The sequence below is a fragment of the Vicugna pacos genome, chromosome X (assembly GCF_048564905.1).
Source record: "Vicugna pacos chromosome X, VicPac4, whole genome shotgun sequence".
Taxonomy (NCBI): domain Eukaryota; kingdom Metazoa; phylum Chordata; class Mammalia; order Artiodactyla; family Camelidae; genus Vicugna; species Vicugna pacos.
Window position 1 is genome coordinate 64,381,520 of NC_133023.1, and position 25,724 is coordinate 64,407,243.

The 25,724-nt window shown below is 32.8% G+C and overlaps 1 protein-coding gene across 1 annotated transcript in view; it reads left to right on the forward strand.

Annotated features, from left to right (window-relative positions):
• LOC116277404 (uncharacterized) overlaps nucleotides 1-25,724 on the forward strand; it is a 338,567-nt gene that overhangs the window by 142,302 nt on the left and 170,541 nt on the right. Inside the window, exons 5-6 of the mRNA XM_072955917.1 lie at nucleotides 16,077-16,276; nucleotides 20,144-20,231. Of these exons, the coding sequence (XP_072812018.1) occupies nucleotides 16,077-16,276; nucleotides 20,144-20,231 (288 nt within the window). The remainder of the gene's footprint in view (nucleotides 1-16,076; nucleotides 16,277-20,143; nucleotides 20,232-25,724) is intronic.

Below are 25,724 nucleotides of genomic sequence, written 5' to 3' on the forward strand. Positions count from 1 at the left end.
AATTTATATTCCCACCAATCGTGCACAAGGGTTCCCTTTTCTCCACGTTCTCATCAGTGTTTATTATCTCTTTTTTATAATACCTATTTTAACAGGTGTGATATTATACTCATTGTACATTCATTGTGGGGTTGATTTACATTTCCCTTATGATTGGTGATGTTGGTTCCTTTACATGTACCTGTTGGTCATTTGTATGTTTTCTTTGGGTGAATGTCTGTTGAAGTCTTCTGCCCACTTCCTAATTGAACTGTTTTGTTGTTGTTGTTGTTGTTGTTGTTATTAAATTGTATGAGCTCTGTATATATTTTAGATATTAGCCTCATATCAGATATATGGTTGGCAAATATTTTCTTCCATTCTGTGAATTGCCTTTTCATTCTGTTGATTGTTTTCTTTTGCTCTGCAGAAGTTATGCTTTGGATGTCATATCTAAAAAATCATTGCCAAGACCCATGTCAAGGAGCTTTTTACTTATGTTTTCTTATATTATGGCTTCAAATCTTATGTTGAAGTCCTTAATCCATTTTGTATTATTTTTTTGTAAGTGATAATAGAGGTCCAACTTCATTCTTTTGTTTTGCACTTGGATATCCAGTTTTCCTAGTACCATTTATTGAAAAACTTTCCTTTCCCCATTTGAATATTCTTAGTTTCCCTGTCAAAGATTAGTTGACAATATATGTGTGAATTTACTTGTGAGCTGTCAAATTTGCTCCATCAGTCAATTTATCTGTTATGCCAGTACCATTCTACTTTATTACTATAACTTTATAGTATAGTTTGAAATCAGGAAGTGTGAAGCCTCCAGCTTTGTTCTTCTTATCAAGATTGCTTTGGCTACTAGTAGACCTTTGTGTTCCCATTTTAAATTTGATATTTTTCTATTTCTGTGAAAAACACCATTGGAATTTTGATAGGGATTGCATTGAATCTCTAGGTGCCTTGGGAGTATGGACATTTAAAAAATATTAACTCTTCTAATCCATGAACGTGGAATGCCTTACCATTTATTTATGTCTTATTCAATTTCTTTCATCAATGTCTTACAGTTTTCAGTGTAAAGATCTTTTACCTCTAGTTTAAATTTATTCCTAAATATTTTACTGTTTTATACTATTATGGATTTTTTTTCTCTTACAGGTGTTTCCTTTTTAGTGAATAGAAATGCACTTGATTTTATATGTTGATTTTGTATCCTGCAACTTTACTAAATTCATGTATTAGTTGTAACAATTTTTGGTGGAGTGTTCAAGGGTTTTATGTATATAAGATTGTTCATTCTACAGAGGAAAATTTACTTTTTCCTTCCTATTTGAATGCCATTTATTTTTTCCTTACCTGATTTATCTGTCTAGTACTTCCTGTCCTATGTTGAAATAGAATGCTGACAGTAGATGCCTTTGTTTTGTTCCTGATTTTAGAGGAAAAGCTTTCAGCTTTTCAGTACTGAGTATGATTTTATCTGTGGGTTTGTCGTATATGGTCTTTATTATGTTGATTTATGTTCCTTCTACGCCCAATTTTAAGAGCTTTTAGCAAGAAATGGTATTGAATTTGGGCAAATGTTTTTTATGCATCTATTAAGAGGATCAAGTGATTTTATTCTTCATTCTATTAATGTGGTTTATAGCATTTATTGATTTACACATGCTGAATCATTCTTTCATCCCAAAGACAAATCCCACCTACTCATGATTTCTGATCCTTTAAAAATGCTGTTGAATTATATTTGCCAAAATTTTGTTGATAATTTTTGCATCAATATATTTATCAGGGATATTGGCCTGTAGTTTTCCTTTCTTGTAGTGTTCTTATCTGGCTTTGGTATCAGGGTAATGCCGATTTTCTAAATTGAGTTTGAGAGTGATCCCTCTTTTCAATTTTGTGGGTTATTTTGAGAAGGGTTGACATTAATTCTGCTTTAAATATTTGATGGGATTCTTCCAAAGAGCCATCTGGCCCTGACTTTTCTTAGTTGGGAAGTTTTTAGTTGCTGCCTTAATTTCCTTAGTCATTATTATTCTGTTAAGATTCTCTACTTCTTTATGATTCAGTCTTGATAGGTTGTATGTTTTTAGGAATATATTCATTTCTTCTATGTTATACAATTTGTTGGCGTATAATGGCTATTATTAGACTGTTAACAATCATTTGTATTTCTGTGGTATCAGTTGTAATGTCTCCTCTTTCATCTATAATTTTGTTTAAAACTCTCCTTTTTTCATTCTAGCTAAATGTTTGTAAATTTTTTTCAAAAAACAAGTTTTATTTTCATTGACAATTTCTATTGTCCTCTTCATATCTGTTTTTTTCTTTAGCATTTATTATTTCCTTCTTTCTGCTAATGTTGGGCTTAATTTATTATCTCTTTTCTAATTTTTTGAATTGCAAAGTCAGGGTGTTTATTTAAGATCTTTCTTTTTTCTTTTTTAAAAATATTCAATTTATTTATTATTGTATTATCTAATTATTTTATTTTGGTGGTGGGGAGTGGTAATTAGGTTTGTTTGTTTTTAGAAGAGGTACTGAGGATTGAACCCAGGGCCTGGTGCATACTAAGCATGTACTCTACCACTTGAACTATACCCTCCCCCCACCTTTTTTCTTAAAGTTGTCATTTATCGCTACACACTTCCTTCTTAGTACTGCTTTTGCTATATCCCATACATTTTGGTATGTTGTGTTTTTATTTTCATTTGTCTCAAGATACTTTCTGAATTCCTTTTTTATTACTTCTTTGACCCACTGTTCATTCAAAGTGTGCTTTTTTTTTAAATTTCCACATATTTTTGAGTTTTTTCAGTTTTCCTCCTGTTACTGATTTCCAGTTTCACACCATCACAGTGGGAAATGATACTTGAGATGATTTAAATCTTCTTAGATTTGTTAATACTTGCTGTGTTGCCAAACACATGATCTATCGTGGAGAATTTTCATGTGAACTTGAGAAAATGCATTTTCTGGTGCTGTTGGATGGAATGTTCTGTGTATGACTATTAGGACCTTTTGGTCTATAGTGTTATTCAGGTCCCTTCTTTCCTTATTAATTTTCTGTTTGTATGATCTATCCACTTTTGAAAGTAGGATTTTGGATTTCCCTACTATTATTCTTTTTCTGTCTATTTCCCACTTCAGTTCTGTTAATATTTGCTTTAAATATTACTAGGACATTACTGCTCATGGACTGTAGTCGGTAAGACCTAGGATGAGTACAGTGCCCTTTCAGGATCTCTGTGGCCATAGTTAAAAGTATCTCCTGCTAGGTCCCTTGGCCAGCAAGTCTGCTGGTGGACTGCAGTTGGAGCCAGGTATGAGGCATTTTCAGGTCTCCTGGCTTGCAAACAGGAGTGTCTCCCACTGGGCCTCTGAATCAACAAGAATGCTGGCAGATTATGGCTATGTAGGGGCTAAAACCAAGTGTCATACCCTTTCAGTATCTCTGGAGGCACAGACAGGAGTGTCTCCTGCCTGGTCTCTTGGCTGACAGGTCTGCTAGTGAACTGTGGCTGTGAGGAGCCTAGAGCTGAGTATAAGGCTCTTTCAAGATCTCTGGGCACATAGACAAGTGTATGTCCTTCTGGGTCCCTGTGTTTCTGGGACTATTCATGGGTTACAGCCCAGTTACAGAGCCTTTTTAGAATCTACAGTTGAATTGATTTTTGTCAGCGTTACCTCCAGGGGTTTCCAGACTACAGCCAAGAGGGGCTGGAACTGGTTCACAGGCTACTTCAAGATCCATACCCAGGACCAAGGTCTGTATGCATATTACTCAAAGCAATGGTGGGTGTGAGTTTATCACCAGTTGTGGGTTCTGGCTGGCAGAAGTCCCACTGAGACAGAATGAATTACTCAAGACTCTGTGGAAAAAGTCAAGAGAGTGAGAGGGAATTGGGAGCCAACTCCACGAACCTCTCAAATGCTCCCACATTTATTATGTACAATCAAAGGAGAAATCACTGACAGTTGTTTGATGGAATGCAGGAATTTAGGGAAAGACAGGGTGGGATAGAGAGTAGAGTCTGGCTCAAGGTCAGAAGACCCTTTATGTTTTGGTAAATCATGTTTGTGTTGGCATCAGCGAGCCTTACAGCTTATCAGGGTGGAACATATGAGAAGCAGCTGCTTAACATTTTTCTTTGACTCAGGCGGCTGTGCCTGTCTTAGGTTGGCCCCCTCTGGGGATCTTACCCGTCATTGGCTAACCAGCCTTCTCACCTCTGAGTCTGCAGCTTTTTATAACTTGTTTACCATTCCAGCCCAAGACTCGTTCCTTTGGGGGCCTACAGTTTACCTTTAGGGAAGTCATGGGAAGAGGGGAACAAGATACATTCTTCTAGATATGTTAAAGCAGACCACCAGACCAGCCAGTTCCTTGCTTTGGGGATAGAAGACTATCTAACAGCAGTCACGCCCAGCATTTATAGCCGAGGGCCAGGGTCATTGCTTTTCAATGAGCAGAGTACTATCTAAAACCTCAACTATGCAAGCAAAGCAGTTACTAAGCACATTTTCTCTTCTTTAAGGAGACAAGCGGCTGGGGTCTGTTACAATTTGTTAACCCAATCTTGGGCTCCCACAGGTGGGCATGATTCCTCTTGGGTTCCTTAGCGTATGGTACTGGTGACAAGACCAAAGCTAAACAGGGCTATAACTGAGTCCTCAGGGTACAGAGCTGTCTCTGGGTCAGTAGCTAGGACTGCATTTTGTGAGTCAGTCTTCTGGATGAGGGCCTATTGTCTCAAATTGGCTCTCCTAAGTCTTGGACCACACTGGGCTTTAGAATTTCATACCTGGATCCCAGAACTCCCATAAAGGCATTTTTGTCCATGGATGGATGATGGAGGGATATGAATAAGGGATACCTTATTCAGCCATCTTGCTGATGTCGCTCCATCAAAGTTGTATTTTTAATAACCCAAGCAGGCTCTACCACCCCACCAGCCATCAAGGCATCCTAAGTCTCCTCACTTCTCTCCTAACCCATGTATTCTCTATACACTATCTTATTTTTCTTCTGATTTACATTAATTCTTGTCACTATACCAGTTTTTCTATAGAATATATCTGGCCTTATATCGCTTACTCCTCAGAACCACCCTCACCCACACTTTGATGCCTGCATAGGCTCTGTGTTTAGCTTTACAAACACTTTTATTTCCTGACTGACTGGGCACCATTTAGCTGATCGTGGCTGGTTTTAGTAAAACCCACACTAGGAAGTTGAGTATTTTGGATAAAGTTGACAAATGGCTGTTTCCTCAACTCTTGTGTAGGTTCTTATTCCAGAATTTAATGTAAAATAACACATTATATATGATCTCCGTCCTATTGAATTAACTGTATGCATTGTGCCTTGTTGAATCCAGAGTCTCTTGGAAATAAATTACATTTGGAACTTACTATGTCATATATTTAGGCAATATTGTCCTTTAGTTTGTATGCCTTTCAAATAATCTGAAGTGAATGCACAACTGGAGTAAGGGTGCTGCATCCAGAACATGGCTTCTTAGTCAACAAGGAGAAAATACATAGGCTCACTGTTTTTTAATGTTTTCGTTAGAGACTTGGATAAGGAATAATGAGAATGCTCTATTAAGTGTTAAGAAAATGTCAAACTATGTTATGTTGTGGTGTGGCTCAAAAGAAATTGATCAGAATACAGAATCAGAATTCAAACTGATCCTTATTGAATATAAATTAAACATTCTAGAGGCATGTCACTATTGGCTTCTGCAGAGGGTGTAAGAAGGCAGTTTTCAAAATTATTTTATTGTTTTAAAGTAAATGTTTATTGAAAGAGATTCTCTCTTCTTACCTTGTATCTACTTTTGAATGCCACACTAAAAATTGGGTATGGAATATATTATGAGTAACACATGTATATGTGTATACACTATATATATATATATATGTATATATATATATATAGTCACTATACATTATGTATATTTAAATGATTTTCAAATATTATTTCTGTTTTTCATTATTTATTTTATTAACTCAATAATTCTATGAAGTAGAGCACAGTTTGTTATTTCTATTTGACAAAATAGGAAACTGAGATAGAGTGGTTAAATAATTTGCTCAGTGTTGTGTTAGGCAGTTGAAGTGATAGGAGTAGACAATGAGTCTCCTGACCCTTTACCTTTTATGTTAGCCTTCATTCATCCATTCAATATATAAATACTTTTAACACCTTCCAAACGTTTAGCCTTCTTCTGGATGCTAAAGAACAGTTAGACAAAAACGTTCATATTACCAGCCATTACTGAGTTTATACATTCCAGAAATATGAAGACTAGTAGATAACTAAGACTTCCAAAAGGTTGTAGAAATATTAGGTAAAACTATTTTGAACATATAGTTTGGTATGAAACATAAAATAAGAGAATGGTTAAATGAAGTATGGTATTTCCATGAGTTAGAGGGACAACACACCAGAGAGAAAGTCATGGAAATAAAATTTGATTTTAAAAGGTATATACAAAAAGGTATTTAGGAACTAGTTCTTTATGTCCATAAGGATGGAAAAATTAGGAAGATATATTAAAGAGAAGGATGCATTATGTATGAGAAGAAAAAGTAATGATTGGGCATTATTTACTACTGAAGGATGAAAGAAATTCAAAATAATTTAAAGCATGAAATTGTGGCCAGAGATTTTGTCATGAAAAAATCTATAGAAGAGAAAAATGCAGATAAAGTAAGAAATAATAAATGATAAAGATGGATTTTTTTTACAAGTAATCAGGTATACGTAAATGACATTTTTAGATCTTGCAAGTAACCTGTGCAGGAAAAAGGAAGAAAATAAATATCTATGTAAAAATTTTGTAATAAATATTTCTGTTCTACCATTTTTAATCATAAAAATTTTAGGTTATCTTTTTGTTATATCTGAATATTGTAATAATTATTAATGATGAGAGTCTTGAAAAAAATAAATTATCTATTTATTTACAGTTTATTTTTTTAACTTTTTTTTATTCATTTATAATCATTTTACAATGTTGTGTTAAATTCCAGTTTGGAGCACAATTTTTCACTTATTCATGAACATATAGATATTCATTGTCACATTTTATTTCTCTGTGAGCTACCATAAGAAACTTGTATATATTTCCCTGTGCTATAAAGTACAATCTTCTTTATCTATTCTACAATTTTGAAATCCCAGTCTATCTCTTCCCACCCTGCACCCCCTTGGCAACCACAAGTTTATATTCTATGTCTGTGAGTCTATTTCTGTTTTGTATTTATGCTTTGTTTGTTTTGTTTTTTTTAGATTCCACATATGAGCAATCTCATATAATATTTTTCTTTCTCTTTCTGGCTTACTTCACTTAGAATGACAATCTCCAGGAGCATCCATGTTGCTGCAAATAGCATTACGTTGTCAGGTTTTATGGCTGAGTAGTATTCCATTGTATAAATATACCACCTCTTCTGTATCCAGTCACCTGTTGATGGACATTTTGGCTCTTTCCATGTTTTGGCTATTGTAAATAGTCCTGCTATGAATACTGGGGTGCAGGTGTCTTTTTGAAGTAGGGTTCCTTCTGGATATATGCCCAGGAGTGGGATTCCTGGGTCATATGGTAAGTCTATTCCTAGTCTTTTGAGGAATCTCCACACTGTTTTCCATAGTGGCTGCACCAAACTGCATTCCCACCAGCAGTGAAGGAGGGTTCCCTTTTCTCCACAGCCTGTCTAGCGTTTGTCATTTGTGTAGTTTTGAGTGATGGCCATTCTGACTGGTGTGAGGTGATACCTCATTGTAGTTTTGATTTGCATTTCTCTGATAATTAGTGATATTGAGCATTTTTTCCATGTGCCTATTGATCATTTGTATTTCTTCCTTGGAGAATTACTTGTTTAGGTATTCCACCCATTTTTGGATTGGGTTGTTTGTTTTTTCTTATTAAGTCATATGAGCTGCTTATATATTCTGGAGATCAAGCCTTTGTCGGTTTCATTTGCAAATTTTTTTCCCATTCCGTAGGTTGTCTTTTTGTTTTACTTATGGTTTCCTTTGCTGTGCAGAAGCTTGTAAGTTTCATTAGGTCCCATTTGTTTATTCTTGCTTTTATTTCTTCTAGGAAAAAATTTTTGAGATGTATGTCAGATAATGTTTTGCCTCTATTTTCCTCTAGGAGGTTTATTGTATCTTATCTTATGTTTAAGTCTTTGATCCATCTTGAGTTGATTTTTGTGTGTGGTGTAAGGGAGTGTTCTAGCTTCATTGTTTTATATGCTGCTGTCCAGTTTTCCCAACACCATTTGCTGAAGAGACTGTCTTTATTCCATTGTATATTCTTGCCTCCTTTGTCAAAGATTAGTTGACCAAAAGTTTGTGGGTTCATTTCTGGACTCTCTCTTTCATTCCATTGGTCCATATGTCTGTTTTGGTACCAATACCATGCTCTCTTGATGACTTAAGCTCTATAGTATTGTCTGAAGTCTGGGAGAGTTATTCCTCCAGCCTCTTTCTTTCTCCTCAGTAATGCTTTGGCAATTCTAGGTCTTTGATGGTCCGATATAAATTGTATTATGATTTGTTCTAGTTCTGTGAAATATGTCCTAGGTAATTTGATAGGGATTGCTTAAAATCTGTAGATTGCCTTGGGCAGTGTGACCATTTTAACAATATTGATTCTTCCAATCTAAGAGCATGGAATATCTTTCCATTTTTTAAAGTCTTCTTTAATTTCCTTCATCAATGGTTTATAATTTTTTTTGTAAAACATATTATTTATTTATTTTTTGACTGCATTTATTTATTTTATTTTTTATTTTTTAACATTTTTTATTGATTTATAATCATTTTACAATGTTGTGTCAAATTCCAGTGTTCAGCACAATTTTTCAGTCATTCATGGACATATACACAATCCTTTCACCTCCTTGGTTAGATTTATTCCTAGGTATTTTATTACTTTGGGTGCTATTTAAAGGGGATTGTTTCTTTACTTTCTTTTTCTTTTGATTCATCATTAGTGTAAAGAAATGCCACTGATTTTTGAATGTTAATCTTGTAACTTGCTACCTTGCTGAATTCTTCAATCAGCTCTAGTAGTCTTAGTGTGGACCTTTTAGGGTTTTCTATATATAGTAACATGTCGTTGGCATATAGTGACACTTTTAACTCTCCTTTTCCAATTTGGATCCCTTTTATTTCTCTCTTTTGTCTGATTGTTGTGGCTAGGACTTCCCTGACTATGCTGAATAGGAGTGGTGATTGTGGGTGTCCTTGTCTTGTCCCAGATTTTAGGGGGAAGCTTTTGAATTTTTCACCATTGAGTACTATACTGGCTGTAGGTTTGTGATACATAGCTTTAATGATGTTGAGATATGTTCCCTCTATACCCACTTTGGTGAGAATTTTTATCATAAATGGGTGTTGAATTTTATCAAATACATTTTCTGCATCGATTGAGATGATCATGTGGTTTTTGTCCTTTCTCTTATTGATGTGATGTATTACATTGATTGATTTGCGTTTGTTGAACCACCCTTCTGTCCCTGGGATGAACCCCACTTGGTCATGATGTATAATCTTTTTTATGTGTTGTTGGATTCTATTTGCTAATATTTTGGTAAGGATTTTGGCGCCTATGTTGATCAGTGATATTGGCCTATAATTCTCTTTTTTTGTAGTGTCTTTGCCTGGTTTTGGTATCAGCGTGATGGTGGCTTCATAGAATGAGTTTGGGAGTATTCCCTCCTTTTCAATCGTCTGGAAGAGTTTGAGAAGGACTGTTATGAGTTCTTTTTTGTATGTTTGGTAGAATTTCCTGGTGAAGCTGTCCAGTCCTGGACTTTTATTTGTAGGGAGATTTTTTTATTGCTAATTTGATTTCATTTCTAGTGATCAGTTTGTTCAAGTGGTCAGTTTCTTCTTGATTCAGTCTTGGTGGACAGTATGTTTCCAGAAACTTGTCCATCTCCTCTAGGTTATCTATTGTGGCTCCATATAGTTTTTCATCATACTCTCATATGATATTCTGTATTTCTATTTTATTTGTTGTAATTTCTCCATTCTCCTTTCTTACTTTGCTAATTTGTGCTCTTTCTTTTTTCTTCTTTTTGAGTTTGGCCAGAGGTGTGTCAGTTTTATTTATTTTTTCAAAAAACCAACTTTTGGTTTGGTTAATTTTTTCTATGGACTTTTTAACCTTTATTTTATTTATTTCCTCCTTAATCTTTATAATTTCCTTCCTTCTGCTGCCTTTGGGGATTTTTTTTCTTCTTTTTCTAGTTTCTCTCGGCTGGTGGGTTAAATTGTTTATTTGAGATTATTGTTCTTTTTTGAGGAAGGCCTGTATCACTATAAACTTCCCTCTTAGCACTGCCTTTGCTGTGTCCCATAAATTTTGTGTGGTTGTGCTTTCATTGTCATTTGTCTCAAGGTATTTTTTAATTTCATCTTTGATTTCCTCATTGACCCATTGGTTTTTTAATAACTTAGTGTTTAATCTCCATTTACAGTTTAAACGGGTTATTTCACATCATTAATTTATTTTATCCTTTATATAACTTAGTGTTTTTCACCTTCAACCTTTGACTACAACCTAAAGTTTTCAATACGGACCCCATTTTCCAAACAAGAGAATTAAATCTTGAATGAATCAACTATACAGTTGCCAAACTGTAGGGATCTCTGACATCAAGTTCAGCATTGGAAAAGAGCATCTGGGTTCTTGGGAACTCTTTTATATTACTCATAATTTCATTGATGAAAGCCACTGATTTGTTTTAAAAATGGATTGCTTCTGGAAAATACAGATGTTGTTGATATGTTAGTTTTTTAAGCATCAGGAGCTTGTGTGAGATAATCACTATGTAGTGTAGAATTTTTTTATTCAGAGCCTGCCATTTACCAGCACCATATAGATTATGACTTTATGTTCTTTGGAGAAAATTGTCCTATTTAACACCATTTTCATCATAGTAGGAGACTCTCAAAATTATGTTGTGTTTCATTTATGTTACTATCTATTCTGCTGGGTCCTGGGATGTAATTATTCCCCAGTTTATGGATCACACACCAGAGGTATGGGACTAGACTCTATTGCAAGTCTGCCTCTCCTACCCATTTCATTGTGGTTCCTTCTCTAGGTCTTTAGTTGTAGAAGATCTTTTCTGGTAGGTTCCATATTTTTCACCAATAGTTGTCCTGCAGGTAGTTGTGATTTTGGTATGCTCATGAGAGAAGGTGAGCTCAGTGTCTTTCTGCTCCACCATTTTGGCCAGTCTCCTCTTCTGCCAGCTTTGATGGGTTAAAATGTGTTTCTGCGAGCTGAAGGAAGTACGTATGGCATTTCTTTCTATTATTGTTATTGTCATCAGTTCTTGAAAGCTCTATACTCTCTAAAACTAATGAAGATCATATACTAAGAAAAGTAATTAATTGTCAATTGGAAAAAAGAACTCATTAATTTCATTTCATGAGTCATAATAAAATCTGAAAAGTCTGTAGTTAAAATTTTAGTGGAACATGATGGGTTGTCTTTCTTGGTTCAGCATGCTTATAAGATCACAAATTGAAGTAGATAAATATCTTTTTTGGCACACAATAGCCTTCATGGTTTCAAAGGAAATTCAGTATTGTAGGGCAAGCTGACACTTGAGAAACACTTGTCAGACATCTTTGTTACTTTGTTGATATGCATAATTAATAAAGAATATTTCACAAAATTATGCCAATATATATGGCTTATCTTGTTTAAACAAGACCTTATGTTTTACAATTTAAATGACATTATTTGCTATTCACTATACATGCTAAAATAATCACCATTTTGGCACTGTTGGTCTTTCATTTCTCAATTCTAAACATTTCCAAAGTATAAGTTGCTTGGTCTAGTTGTTTTGGATTTACTGAAAAAAAATTTGCTCTATGTAAAATGATTTTAGACCAAAAAAAGGAAATCACATATCTGATCTGATATTCACTCTTTAAAGGAAGTCTAGTGAGATATCAATGAAAAAAAAGAATAGTATTTATCAACTGTTAAATCTTAACAGAATTTACAAAAACTATGTTAGAAAAGTCAGTTCAAATTTACTTAGAATATCAGAAGGACTAGCTGCGTGATTTCTTTGATGTTTCCTTAGGACTCCAAAGAGATAGTCCACCATTTAGAATTTGGTAGTTAATTCCTAAAATATTGTGACTTTTTCTGACATATACTAATTATATATAAATAACCATAGTTCCTTTATGTATAATATTTGATATCTTTAACCATCCTATGCATGGATAAAATGGGTGTTATTAACCATGTTTTAGAGAAAAACAAGCAAACCTAGGCTCTGAGATGTTTAAGTGATTTGTACAAACTCAAATCTTACACTAGACCTAGATGTCTTTCCATTTCACTGCACTGATAAATGGAATGCATAAAAAGATTCCCATCTTTCCCTATCCTTCTAGAAACATACATTTAGTAATGTAGTAGAAAGGGAGCACTGAAAATCAAGAGGCTTGTGTTTCCAGGATAAGGTCTACTAATAATTTGCTTTGTGACCTTGGGAAACATGTTATTTGACAAATGAAAATATTCTTAAGACTACAAAGCCAGGAAATATATCCTATTATTATTTAAAATTACTGGAAGACATATTTCAGATGAACACATGATGAATAAAAATAAATAATTCAAGAACAGAAATGTAGTGTAAAAAATTGGCAGTGAGCAATGAAACTGATAAAGTGTAGCTTGTCAAAATATTCTTTGTTAATATGGTTATTAACTTAACAGAAAATTTTGAAAATTCTTGAAAGATAAATTATATACCTCAATAATATTAATTTATTTTACTATTAATGGTAATAATTTGTATCTAAATCAAAGATTATATCAATAGGAGCTGAAGAATATTGGGAAGCAGAAGAGGGAAGTAAAAGCATAGTTATATTTATATCTTAAATGTTAGCAATGATTATTTCATTCTGACATCTATAAATAAGAAAGATAGAACCCATAATTTTCTATTGCTTTGTTCTTCATATGCTAAAACTCTCTGAAAGAAGGAAAAATGTCCAAATACACATATTACTTTGCCAATCAACAAATGTAAAGCAAGCTTATGTGCAAGAAGTGGATATTACTGAAACAAATTTCATCAGAAATCTGGAAATTGACCTATGTTTAGGTTGATATGTGATATTTAAAGCAAAACAATAATGTTGAACAGCTGAACATACTACATAATAGATTTCACATTAGGACGGGGTAATTATTGAGGAGCTATGCACTTGATTCTCTAGTTTCATACACATCATACTAATATGATGTTTTCACATAATATCTTTTTTTACCTTTTTTATTGAGTTATAGTCAGTTTATAATGTTGTGTCAATTTCCAGTGTAGAGCACAATTTTTCAGTTATACATTGATATACATATATTCATTGTCACATTCTTTTTCGCTGTGAGCTACCACAAACTCTTGTATACATTTCCCTGTGCTATACAGTATAATCTTGTTTATCTATTTTACATATGCATGTCAGTATCTACAAATTTCAAACTCCCAGTCTATCCCTTCCCCTGGTAAGCACAAGTTTGTATTCTATGTCTATGAGTCTGTTTCTCTTTTGTATTTATGTCATCTTTTTTTTTCTTAGATTCCACATATAAGCAATCTCATATAATATTTTTCTTTCTCTTTCTGGCTTACTACACTTAGAATGACATTCTCCAGGGATATTCATGTTGCTGCAAATGGCATTATGTTGTCATTTTGTGGCTGAATAGTATTCCATTTTATAAATATACCACCTCTTCTTTATCCAGTCATCTGTTGTTGGACATTTAGGCTGTTTCCTTGTCTTGGCTATTGTAAATAGTGCTGCTATGAACATTGGGTTGCAGGTGTCTTTTTGAAGTAGGGTTCCTTCTGGATATATGCCCAGGAGTGGGATTCCTGGGTCATGTGGTAAGTCTATTTCTAGTCTTTTGAGGAATCTCCATACTGTTTCCACAGTGGCTGCACCAAACTCTATTCCCACCAGCAGTGTAGGAGGGTTCCCTTTTCTCCACAGCCTCTCCAGCATTTGTCATTTGTGTAGTTTTGAATGATGGCCATTCTGACTGGTGTGAGGTGATGCCTCATTGTAGTTTTGATCTGCATTTCTATGATAATTAGTGATATTGAGCACTTTTTCCATGTGCCTATTGATCATTCATATTTCTTCCTTAGAGAATTACTTATTTAGGTATTCCACCCATTTTAGGATTGGGTTGTTTGTTTTTTTCTTATTAAGTCATATGAGCTGCTTATATATTCTGGAGATCAAGCCTTTGTCAGTTTCATCGTTTGCAAAAATTTTCTCCCATTCCGTAGGTTGTTGTTTTGTTTTGTTTATGGTTTTCTTTGCTGTGCAGAAGCTTGTGAGTTTCATTAGGTCCCATTTTTTTATTCTTGCTTGTATTTCTATTGCTTCTATTTCTACTGCCCTAGGAGAACATTTTTATGTATGTGAGATAATGTTTTACCTATATTTTCTTATAGGAGGTTTATTGTATCTTGTCTTATGTTTAAGTCTTTGATCCACTTTGAATTTGATTTTGTGTATGGTGTAAGACAGTGGCCTAGCTTCATTGCTTTACATGCTGCTGTCCAGTTTTCCCAACACCATTTGCTGAAGAGACTGTCTTTATTCCATTGTATATTCTTGCCTCCTTTGTCAAAGATTAGTTGACCAAAAGTTTGTAGGTTCATTTCTGGGCTCTCTATTCTGTTCCATTGGTCCATATATCTGTTTTTGTACCAATAGAATGCTGTTTTGATTACTGTAGCTCTATAGTATTGCCTGAAGTCTGGGAGAGTTATTCCTCCAGGTTCTTTCTTTTTCTTCAGTAATGCTTTGGCAATTCTAGGTCTTTTGTGGTTCCATATACATTTTATTATGATTAATCAACAGGAAAAGAAAGTAAAGAAACAACCCCATTAAAATAGCACCCAAAGTAATAAAATACCAAGGAATAATTCTAAGCAAGGAGGTGAAAGACTTATGCACAGAGAACTATAAAACATTGATGAAGGAAATTAAAGAGGACTTTAAAAAATGGAAAGATATCCCATGCTCCTGGATTGGAAGACTCGATATTGTTAAAATGGTCATACTGCCCAAGGCAGTCTACAGATTTAGTGTAATCCGTATCAAATTACCCAAGCATATTTCACATAATATCATATTGGACCCAGGCCAAAAATACTTGTAAATGTATCTCTTACATAAGTTAATAAAATTTCCTTGCACCTCAGCATTTCAAAGACTAAAAGGGCTGATCCTTTTTACTAGATTTCCCCACTACTTAGTAAGTCACAGATAATTCCCTGACAATCAAGCCAGAAAGCTAGAGTAACTTCTTCCAAAGAGGCTATATGGGCCATTATTGCAACTCTGTGGTTATTTCTGATAGCCATTTGATGAGGCCCTGGACAAAGTGTGATGAAGGGGAGTGTGTGCACATGTTCATGCAAAGATTAAAAAAAGTCAATGAGACAAGTATCTAATCACTTGAAGTAGTACATTTAATACCCAATTAATCATCTTATAACTCCTGTATATTTAAATTACCAGTTTTCAGAAAGGACTATAAATATTTTACAGGGCTCTGTGGAAAATGAAAAGTAAGAATTTTCTTTCCAATCTCTTTGATCATCACCCATTCTTGTCCAGAATATAGAGTAGCATGGGTTTTCCCCTCAGTAGATTACAATCTAAAAAGAAAATGATGTAGGTGTACTAATAAGGCAGTACCAGAATTAACATGTCCTAATTATGAGCAAGTAATTTTTATCACATTTTAAATTACGTCCCTCAATATTTCCATAGATAAATCTTATTCCTTTTATGCCCTTTGGATAACTGCTACCATGAATGATATAAGTATTACCAGAAACAATATGTAAAGAATGAAAAGTGTCTAATGGTAATTTTGCATCCCTCTTATATTACTTTGGCTAAATGATACTACTTTTGAACCTATTCCATATTTATAGTATATTAGATAAGTGCTGCCTCATCTCTTCCCCCCAAACTCCCACTTTAATTTCAGAATGACAAAAAGATGCCTACCAGATTCAGAAAACAAAGTGAACATCTTGAGCATGCTATTGACCGTGTTCTTGTCATGATATCGGAAAGAAGAAGGGCGCGTACTCTACATGGCACTTATGAACAACCACCTCATAGCATTCTTACTGCTGCTCTTGAACTGATTAATATGATCAAGATGATACTAAACATTCTGGAAAGGTAATTCCTAATATGTGATTGGTCTCTAAAGCTTTAAGATAGTTGCATTTTCTACCTCTTTTTCCCTCTTCAGTAAAATTATGTATAGATGGGAATTTGTTTCCACAGTATCTTTCAAAAACATTTACAGATTTATTTATTGATGCTCTTAATATTTACCTAGGGGGAAAACACTATTATATAATTCCCTTTGAATAAACCAATATTTGATCATCTGACTTTTTATAGAAAAAAATCATTTTTCAGAAAAAGTATTTGTTTCACCAAAAATTCACTTTGGGCTTTCTTTATAGATCAAACTCTGCTGCTACATTAGAAAGAACACTTGTTTTTCTACAGTCTTTCAGGAATGCACAAAAGTTACACTAAAATTTTAAATTACTACATCTGGACTCTTTATAGCAACAAAATAGTTCTCTCTCTCTCTCACTATATATATATATAAAATATTCATAAACAAGAGACAGTGCTGTTTTTAAAACTCTGTATTACTAAGAGAAGGCTATGGAAATCAAAGGCTAATGATTTCTAATCTTGTTTTGATAATAATATTTAGATAACATTAATATTTCAGTTTTCTAATTATTGTTTTGATCAAAGACTATAGTCAACTCTATATTCTACACACAAATGAAGCATTATATGTACATTTATTTCTGGGCCTTTGCTTCTGCTAAGATAAAATATTACATCCCAAAGATAGATGAGTTAAATAGTGAGAGAGAGAAGTATGCTTTTATGCTCAATAGGAGAAGTATAAAAGGAAGTCATGATACTTTTCTCTTTCATATTTGTTAATTGCCCTCTTACTGATTCTTTATCGTTTCTTTTCATCGCAAGTGATACTTGATTGACAAACCCATTTTCACATAAAAATGGATGAAGTCACTGACACACTTGTTAAAAAAAATTCAAATTTAATGTTAGAGGAAATTTAGGAAATTCATCAGTTCCTCTACTTCCTCTCTACTGAGCACCTTACAAACATCTATCTGGTGACAAGCTAAAACAATGAAAATAATAATGATCCTTGGAATGGACTCAACGTAAGGAGAATAGGGAAAAGAATAATAGACATATGCCAAAATAACTACAGGACTGAGTAGTGGAGAGAAAAGGACCCCCAAAATGAATAATATGCTTCACTGATAGTTGATAATTCACAGTATTAAATGTTCTCATTAAAGTAGTCTCATTACAAAATTCACATCATGGTGTCAGTATTAAGAAGCACCTTTTGGCATAATTTCCTCTGACACCAATTTGAGGGCTTTTTTACTTTCGTCACTGGAACCAGGGAAGACTAAAGGGGACTTATATTGCTCCTGCAATATTTCATATTGAGAGAAGGCCAATCAGATTCCTCTTTCAGAAATTGTATCTATACGAGGTGACCTCATGTAACGGCTTTTGAACATGGACAAATTTGTAGATCATCTTAGCATCTTCTTTCTAACTGTTTGAACATTTTAAACCTCAGTTTACAACATAGCAGATTCTCAGAGAGCTTAAGAATTAGTGATTACTAAATAAGAGTTATTCATAATGAATAGCCATCTTTCTAAGTTGAAGACTTACTGAATATCCTAAATATGATCTTTGAACACATAAAATATTATGAATGAAACATTAAAAAAAATAATGATATGTTTTTCACCAGACATGGTTGCTGTAAAACACCTTTGTACTTTAAAATTTCCTAGCTTTAATTGCTTCTGATTTTCCAAAGACCTCCTAGGAGAGTTTATATGTCTTGAAAGTTGTGTCAGGGACTCATATGCCTCATTTCTGATCAGAGAATAACATGTATTTTAAGAATGGTTGGGGCTTAGCCTAATTGCATTTCCTATAGATTAATTTAATTTCCCTTACAAATACCTGGTTAGAGTGTCAATTGGAGGAGTTGTTATTTTCTCTGAAATCAAGTAATTGTGTTATTGGGGAAAATTATTTCTATAGTTGATCCTAAAAGTGGCCTCATCTCTGTGTTTTTAAAACAAAGCATGGGAAAGATCCTGTTAAAATGTAAATTTTCCATTATTAGATTTAATGTTGAATTTTTCTCAAATTATGATTTAACCTATTACTTGACTTGGTTTAATCAAACATGTGATTTCAGGACTAAATTTTATTTTGACTTTATTAGAAAGAAGGATATAAGTCGGCTGAGTCATCTTGGTAATAGAAATAATAAGTATTTTTGATAATTTGAAAGTTAATTCAGGAGTTCAATTCAGGATGTCATCATGAAAAAATAGGGGAAATGTGCTTATATGACCTCTTCCCAGGAACAATTTACTCTTCTGTTGTTATATTTTTTTAAAAGGTTTTACCCTTTTTTTGTGCATTACTTGAACTTTTTCAACTACAGTGTACATAAAATTGACTTTACCAGCACTGTAAGCTTCGATATAGATGACAGAGCTACATTTAAGTGCTGCTTTATTAGTAATGGAATGAACATTTTAAAGTTTATAGAAGTTATAGGTATTAAAAGTTCTTATTTATGGTAATGAATGGAAATCTTAGAAACTGTTGACAAGGATTTGTCTCATTATTTTATATTTCCTTGGTCATTAAAAGTTTAAGCGGCTTACTTATTTGAGGTAAACAGAATTTATGACAAAATTTATTGAGGAGGGTAATATAGTACTCAAAACTGCTTATCAAAGCATAACTACCCAAAATTCCACTTGTAAGGAATCATAAATTGAGCATGTTTCATATTGAGAATTATGGGATAGGTGTGGTGAGGTGATAAGCTCTACAATGACCCAGTGTTTTCTTATGTATTTGCTCATCTTATTTTTGGTCCAGAAATAAATAATAAGAAAAAACTGCCTAGTGAATTTTGCTCACGTTTCATACCTTGGACATAGTTACAGGAGATTGTCCTATGGATCTGACAGCTACTTTATAAACTGAATTGTAAGAATTTTATAAACTAAATTATAAGATGAGATTTGAATCATTGTCCATGTTATAATGTGGTTTGGAAATAGACCTCTAGAAAATGGCACTTTCATGTAAAAACCAGGGATTGTAATCTCCTATGAATTTGAGGAATTATAAATTACTTTTTCTTGCTAATTCTTAAAATTAAAACTTCATTCCCCTTGTGAGAGTGAATATGGTTTAAGCACTGTAATGCTTGCTATTTTTTTTACAAATGACATTCTAAAAACTGTTCTTCATTTTGGGAATATAATAAGACAGATGCAGTATTTTCCAACAAATCTGTGTAGGTTTTATCACCTCATTCAGATTACTACTTGTGATTACAGGTCCCCCAAACCATAGATGCCTGACAAAAATAATAAGGCCAAAACTTTTCAATTGGCTATAGTGTCCTAAGTAAAATACATCTTTTTCATTTGTTGTAAATAAAATGAATTATGAGATACAGCCAATCTATTTTCAAGGGGTAGATAATCTACTTGTGGATTACATAATTAATATTTGATACTTTTTCCTTCTTTTTTGTTCTTTTCATATAATCATTTGTACAGTAAGCTAGCCAAGGATAAGGAATTTTTTAAAAAGTAAAAACATTACCTACCCTGCTTTCCACTTATTTATAATATGAACTGGAAAACAGGAAAAACTGCTATAAATTGTGCACCTATCATCCTACCAGTTTTTTGAGGCCATGGATATATTACATTGATCAGCTTCCATATAAGCTTTCTGGTTTTTTGTTTTGATATAACTTTGTGATGTCTAGAATGTGGCTGACCATTGGCACTTGTTCAAAGTGATCAAAGCTCTATATATTATGGATTATAATTTTCAACTTCCTAAGGTACAAAACTGTAGTATTCAGTGAAACTGAGACATATAGAATCTCTTGTCATCTTTCCCTGACAGGCCTCCATATGATTGTATGTCAGAATTTTCCAGTCTGAAAACCCATCTCATTAAACATATTGCATTACTGAAACATTTCTCTGAACAGGTAAGACATGGTTTTGTTGTACTGTTCTCCATATATCTTCATATGCATTTATTCATCAAATTTTATAAATTTATCTTCAATAATGCCTATACAACCTTTCTTTCCTTTAACATTTTCAGTACCAACCCTGAATTTCAGATCCATATTTTGTTATATATAAATAGACTATTTGTATAGCTACCTAATGGATTTGCCAACTCAATTGTCTTTTCTAATCAACTAGAATTTACTACTATTGCTGCATTATTCTGAAATAACTATTGAACTGATCAGAAACCTTCAAATGCTCACCACTATCCTGGAGCATAGTCTAAACTTGTTAAACTACCATTCACAACCCTCCTTAGTCCATACTCATCTATTGTCTTATCATTCTGTTGTACGTGACCCCTGTACTACCATTTAGATATTGTACTCGTTCATCCTTAAATGTTTCATATATGATTCAATCTTTATTCTTTTTATTATAATATTAGCTCCACCTAGAATTTACTACCATGACATTTCTCCTCATTTAAGTAACATATTTCTTTTAAGGAGTAGTAAGTTTATTAATTTATTTGTTTATTCCTCCATTCACCCATTCATCCATTCGTCAATCAAACAAGATGACTCCATTCTTTTGTAATTACTATTCTCTGGAAATTAGTATATGATACTTTGTAAACTTGTTTTAATTCCATAGTCATTTGAAGTTTGGCTACATTCAGATACATGTACTAGGCTTCATGGAAGAGATACAAAAGAATAAGACAGAATTCTTTCCCTCAAAGTTTAATAGCATAATGAGATATTTAAACAAGTAATTTTTTAACATATATAGTATCCCTTAACAGTTATATTTTAATTCTCTTGAGGCCTTGATTGTTTAAGCCTACCTTTTGTACATAGTAAGTGTCTAATAAATATTTCATGATGGTTAAACATACTGAGGAATCCTGAAGTGGTATTCATTAACATATGTATCATGTCCATGTGAATTGTAGTTGTTTTGCCAGAAATCAGTTCCAAGACTGGTTATGTGTGGGAATACTCAATAATAATAGCTAATACTTATGTAGCAATTACCACTTGTCAGGCACTGTTCTAAATATTAAATATACTAACTTTTAAAATATTGAAATCTTCATTCAAGCCTGTTGACATCACTAATATAATGAGGAGACCAGGAAGAATGCAGTTCACTGAGGTTATGCATTAATCTGCAGATGGGTTTTTTGGTTCAAGAGGCCTCTTCTCAGATCAGTCCCCACCATTTCTTGTTTTACTATGGCAGGAAGAATCACTGGAAATTTTATATCTTATGAAAAGCTGCAAAATTAGTGTGTTGCTTTCAGCAAAGTCAATCCAGATTATTAGACCAACCATGCCACTGAGAAAAATTAGAAAATATGGGCAAAATAAAATAAAATCTTCTGTTTGAGGGCATCCAAGAGGTCAAGACAAAGTGGACACATAAATACAAGGCTCCAGAAATATTGAAAACAAAGGGATGGGAAAATATATGCCATACAGATTAAAAAAAACCTACCCTAGTTCTTGGTTGTACTAATATATAATATATACATATAATATATTATATAGTATACATATATATGAAGTAGATATTAAGGCAATGAGAATTATAAACTAATACCTTATTGCATAATTAAAGTTTGCTAAAAAAGTAGATCTTAAGTGTTTTCACCAAAAACCAGTAACTATATGAAGTGATGGATGTGTTAATTTACTTAACTGTGGGAAACCTTTCACAACGTATACATATATTAAATCATCATGTGTATGCTATAAATATATTATACGTTTATTTATCAATTAGACCGTAATAATGCTGGGAGGAAAGGAAGGCAAGAAGAAATCACAATGAAAATTTTTAAATATTTTGAAATGAATAATAATGAAAATATGATATAACAAACTTGTGACATGCAGTTTAGCTTGTATTTAAGAAGGATTCATAGCTTTTGATGCATTTAATAGAAATGAAAAAGCTGAAAATTGAAGCATTCATCTCAAGAAGGTACCACAAGAACAGCAATTGAATCCAAAATAAATATAGAAAGAAAAGCATAATTAAAATAAATGCAGAAGTTAATGAAATAGAAAGCAAAAAAATAGGATTAAAATCCCCATATTTTATTATTTGAAAGTGAAGGTGATAAACTCTGACCACATTTTTTAAAAACCCACAAATGAAACATCAGCAATGAAAAGAGGATACCACTAGAGATTCTACTTAAATAAACTTATAATACTCTTTTTATACTTTTTCTGTCTAAAATTTGACAACATACATGAAATGGAAATTTCCTAAAAAAATAAGAAGAAAATTGACATAATTTTGAAAATATAAATTGGCATATACAGTAAAAACTTAATAATTGTCATCCCTGTAACAGCAATATTGACATCACCAGAATCTTGTTAGAAAGGCAGTCTCAGGTCTTTTATCAACCTATTGAATCAGTATCTGAATTTTAACAAGATCCTCACATAATTCATATATATTTATTTGGGAAGCATTGTATTAAATAAATTTAATCCATAGTTATAAACCTTCCCATAAAGAACACTCTTGCCTAGATAACTTCATCTGTGAATTCTTCAAAACATTTAAGAATGAAATAGCACTAACCGTGTACAAACTGCCAGATAACAAAAAGAGGGAGAGCACTTTCCAACTAATGTTATGAGGGCATTGTAACCTTGTTATCAGATTTTATAAGGACAGCACAAGAAAAGAAATTTATAAATCAATTGCTCCCATAAACAAAAAATAACTCAAAAATATCAAATTAAATCCATGATATATAAAGGTTGTAATATATTGCTGACATATTAGCATTATTCCAGGAATGCAAAATCAGTTTAACATTTAAAAAACAATCATTAGAATTAACCAGAGTAAAAGAAAAATGGTGAAATATTATATAGCCATCTGAAAAGATGTAGAGAAAACATTGAGTAAATCCATCATCTATTCATGATAAAAACTCTTAGCAAAATAAGAATAGATGGCAGTTTCCTTTATTTGATAGATGTTCTATAAATAAAGTACAGCAAAAGTCATGCTTAATGACAAAATATTGTAAACCTTCTTCCATGAAATGAGAGATAATACAAGTATGTCTACTATTATTACTTCTATTCCACATTTGTATTTATGGGCCAAGAATATGCAGTAGGACTAGAAAAGGAAAGGAAATGTGTAAGTGTGAGAAAGGAAGAAATGAATCTGTCATGTTCTTACATGACAGAATTGTGTACTTGGAAAATTCAAATTATTCTGCAGGCTAAATGTTAGAATTGAACAGTGAATTCAGCAAGATTACTGTACACAAAGTCAAAATACTAAAATCAGTTTCACTTCTTTTAAATAGAGAATAGAATAAAAATCACAATATGCCATTTTCATCAGCATACAAAGCATCAAATACCTAGGGAAAAATGTACAAAATATATGAAAGGTATCCTTACTGAAAAATATATAAAATATTTTGATGGAAACTAGAGAAGGCCTTAGTGAATGAAAAAATATCTAATTTTCATGGATCAGAAGATTCAATATTTTAAAGATGTTGGTTCTCCTTAGAGTGGTCTATAGATTAAATGCAGTTCAAATCAAAATGCCAACAGGATTTTTCTGTGTAGATTGACAAGCTGATTCTAAAATTTGTATAGAAGCTCAAGAAATCAAGAATAGCTAAGTTAATGTTGAAGAAGAAGTTGGTGAACTTACACTACTACAATATCAGTGCTTACTATAAATCTACATTAAGACAGTTCTATATTGGCAAAAGACAGACAAATAGACCAATGAAGCTAAATAGAGGATTTAGAAACACCTGACATTTATATGGACACTAAACGGCAGCTAGGAGCAGTTGGGTGAGAATGGTCCCTTGATTTCTACCTCACACCACAGTGAAAAATCAGTATTGGGTGGATTTCAAATCTAATGTCAATAGTAAAATATTACAGTAGTTTAATAACTCTTAAACAATACACAAAAGTACTAATTATAGAAGAAATAATTGATAAATTTACTTATGTTCTGTTGGTAAACAGAACTTCTGTCCATAAAACATATTGAGAGAGTGAAAACACTGACTAAAAAATTTGAGGTAGAAGTTTAAAGAGATATAACCAAGAAAGGATTTAAAACTTGAATATACAAAGAATTTTTACAAAGCAATAAGAAAAAGACAATTTAATGAGAAGATAGGAAAAGACCTGAACACGCATTTCAGAAAAGAATATATTGAAATAGTCAAAAAATATGTGTAAAGGTCTTTAGTATTACTCATCATCAGGGAAACTGCAAATCAAAGCCATGTGAATGTCACCACGCACAGGAAAGACTGAAGGTACAAAGAATGACAATACTAAGTCCTATGGGGGATGTGGAGCAAGAAGTTCTCATATAATGTTTGAAGCCATATAATTTGTATAACCACATGGGAAAACAGTTTCACAGTATCTATTTAAATGTGAAAATACACATTATATGATACAGTATTTCATTCTACGAATATACCCAACATAAACATACATTTGGACAACAAAATTTACATTCACAGCAAGATTATTCATTATAGACCCAAACTGGAGACAATTCAAATGTACCTCAGCAGTAGCATGGATAAATAAATTGTAGTATCATCATACAATGTAATACTAGATAGCAATGAGAAATGACAAGTTACAAATCTTAAAAACAAATTATGGAATGACAGAAGCTAGACACAGATGAACGTATACTGGATTATTTCAGTTATATCAAGTTCATAACAACAAATCTAATCTATGGTGTTAGAAGTCAGAATAGTGATTACTTTTGGGGTAAGAAGGGTGGTAGTGACTGGCAAGGGCATAAGTGTTCTTACAGTGCAAACTATTTTCTGTTTCTTGATTTGAGTGATGGTTATATGTGTGTTCTCACTTTGTGATAATTCATTTATCAGTATAATTAAGATTTGTGTACTATTCTACATGTAGCCTATATTTTAATAAAGCTCTTAGTTTGCATGTGTGTTCCTCAGAATACTCCATATCTCCTTTCGGATGTTACTTACCTTTATATTATCCCTATGAAGAACACCCCTGTAAAGAGATTCATTTCATTACTAGCTTGCCAGAGTACATGAAATCCCAATATCAGTGTTCATTTTCTAGGATAGGGCATTACCTCTGAGTATCTCGTGAGTGAGTTACATGTTTTTTGGGAACTCTGGTCCCTGATTTTGCCTGGATTTCATGTTATGCAATTTAAAATTTTTACTTAAACATTATTTTTGGCCTTGATTTTGAATTAAAGTTTTTTCCTTAAATATTCATGAAAATATTTGAATATGTTGTCTAAAGCTTACTCATAATCTCATAGTCATGTTATTTTTTAAAATATATATATAATTCATAGGAACCTTTCACCTAGGAGGTATACCAGAAGACATTTCTTTTTCATAGAGAGGAGTCTAATTTTTAAAGATCAGT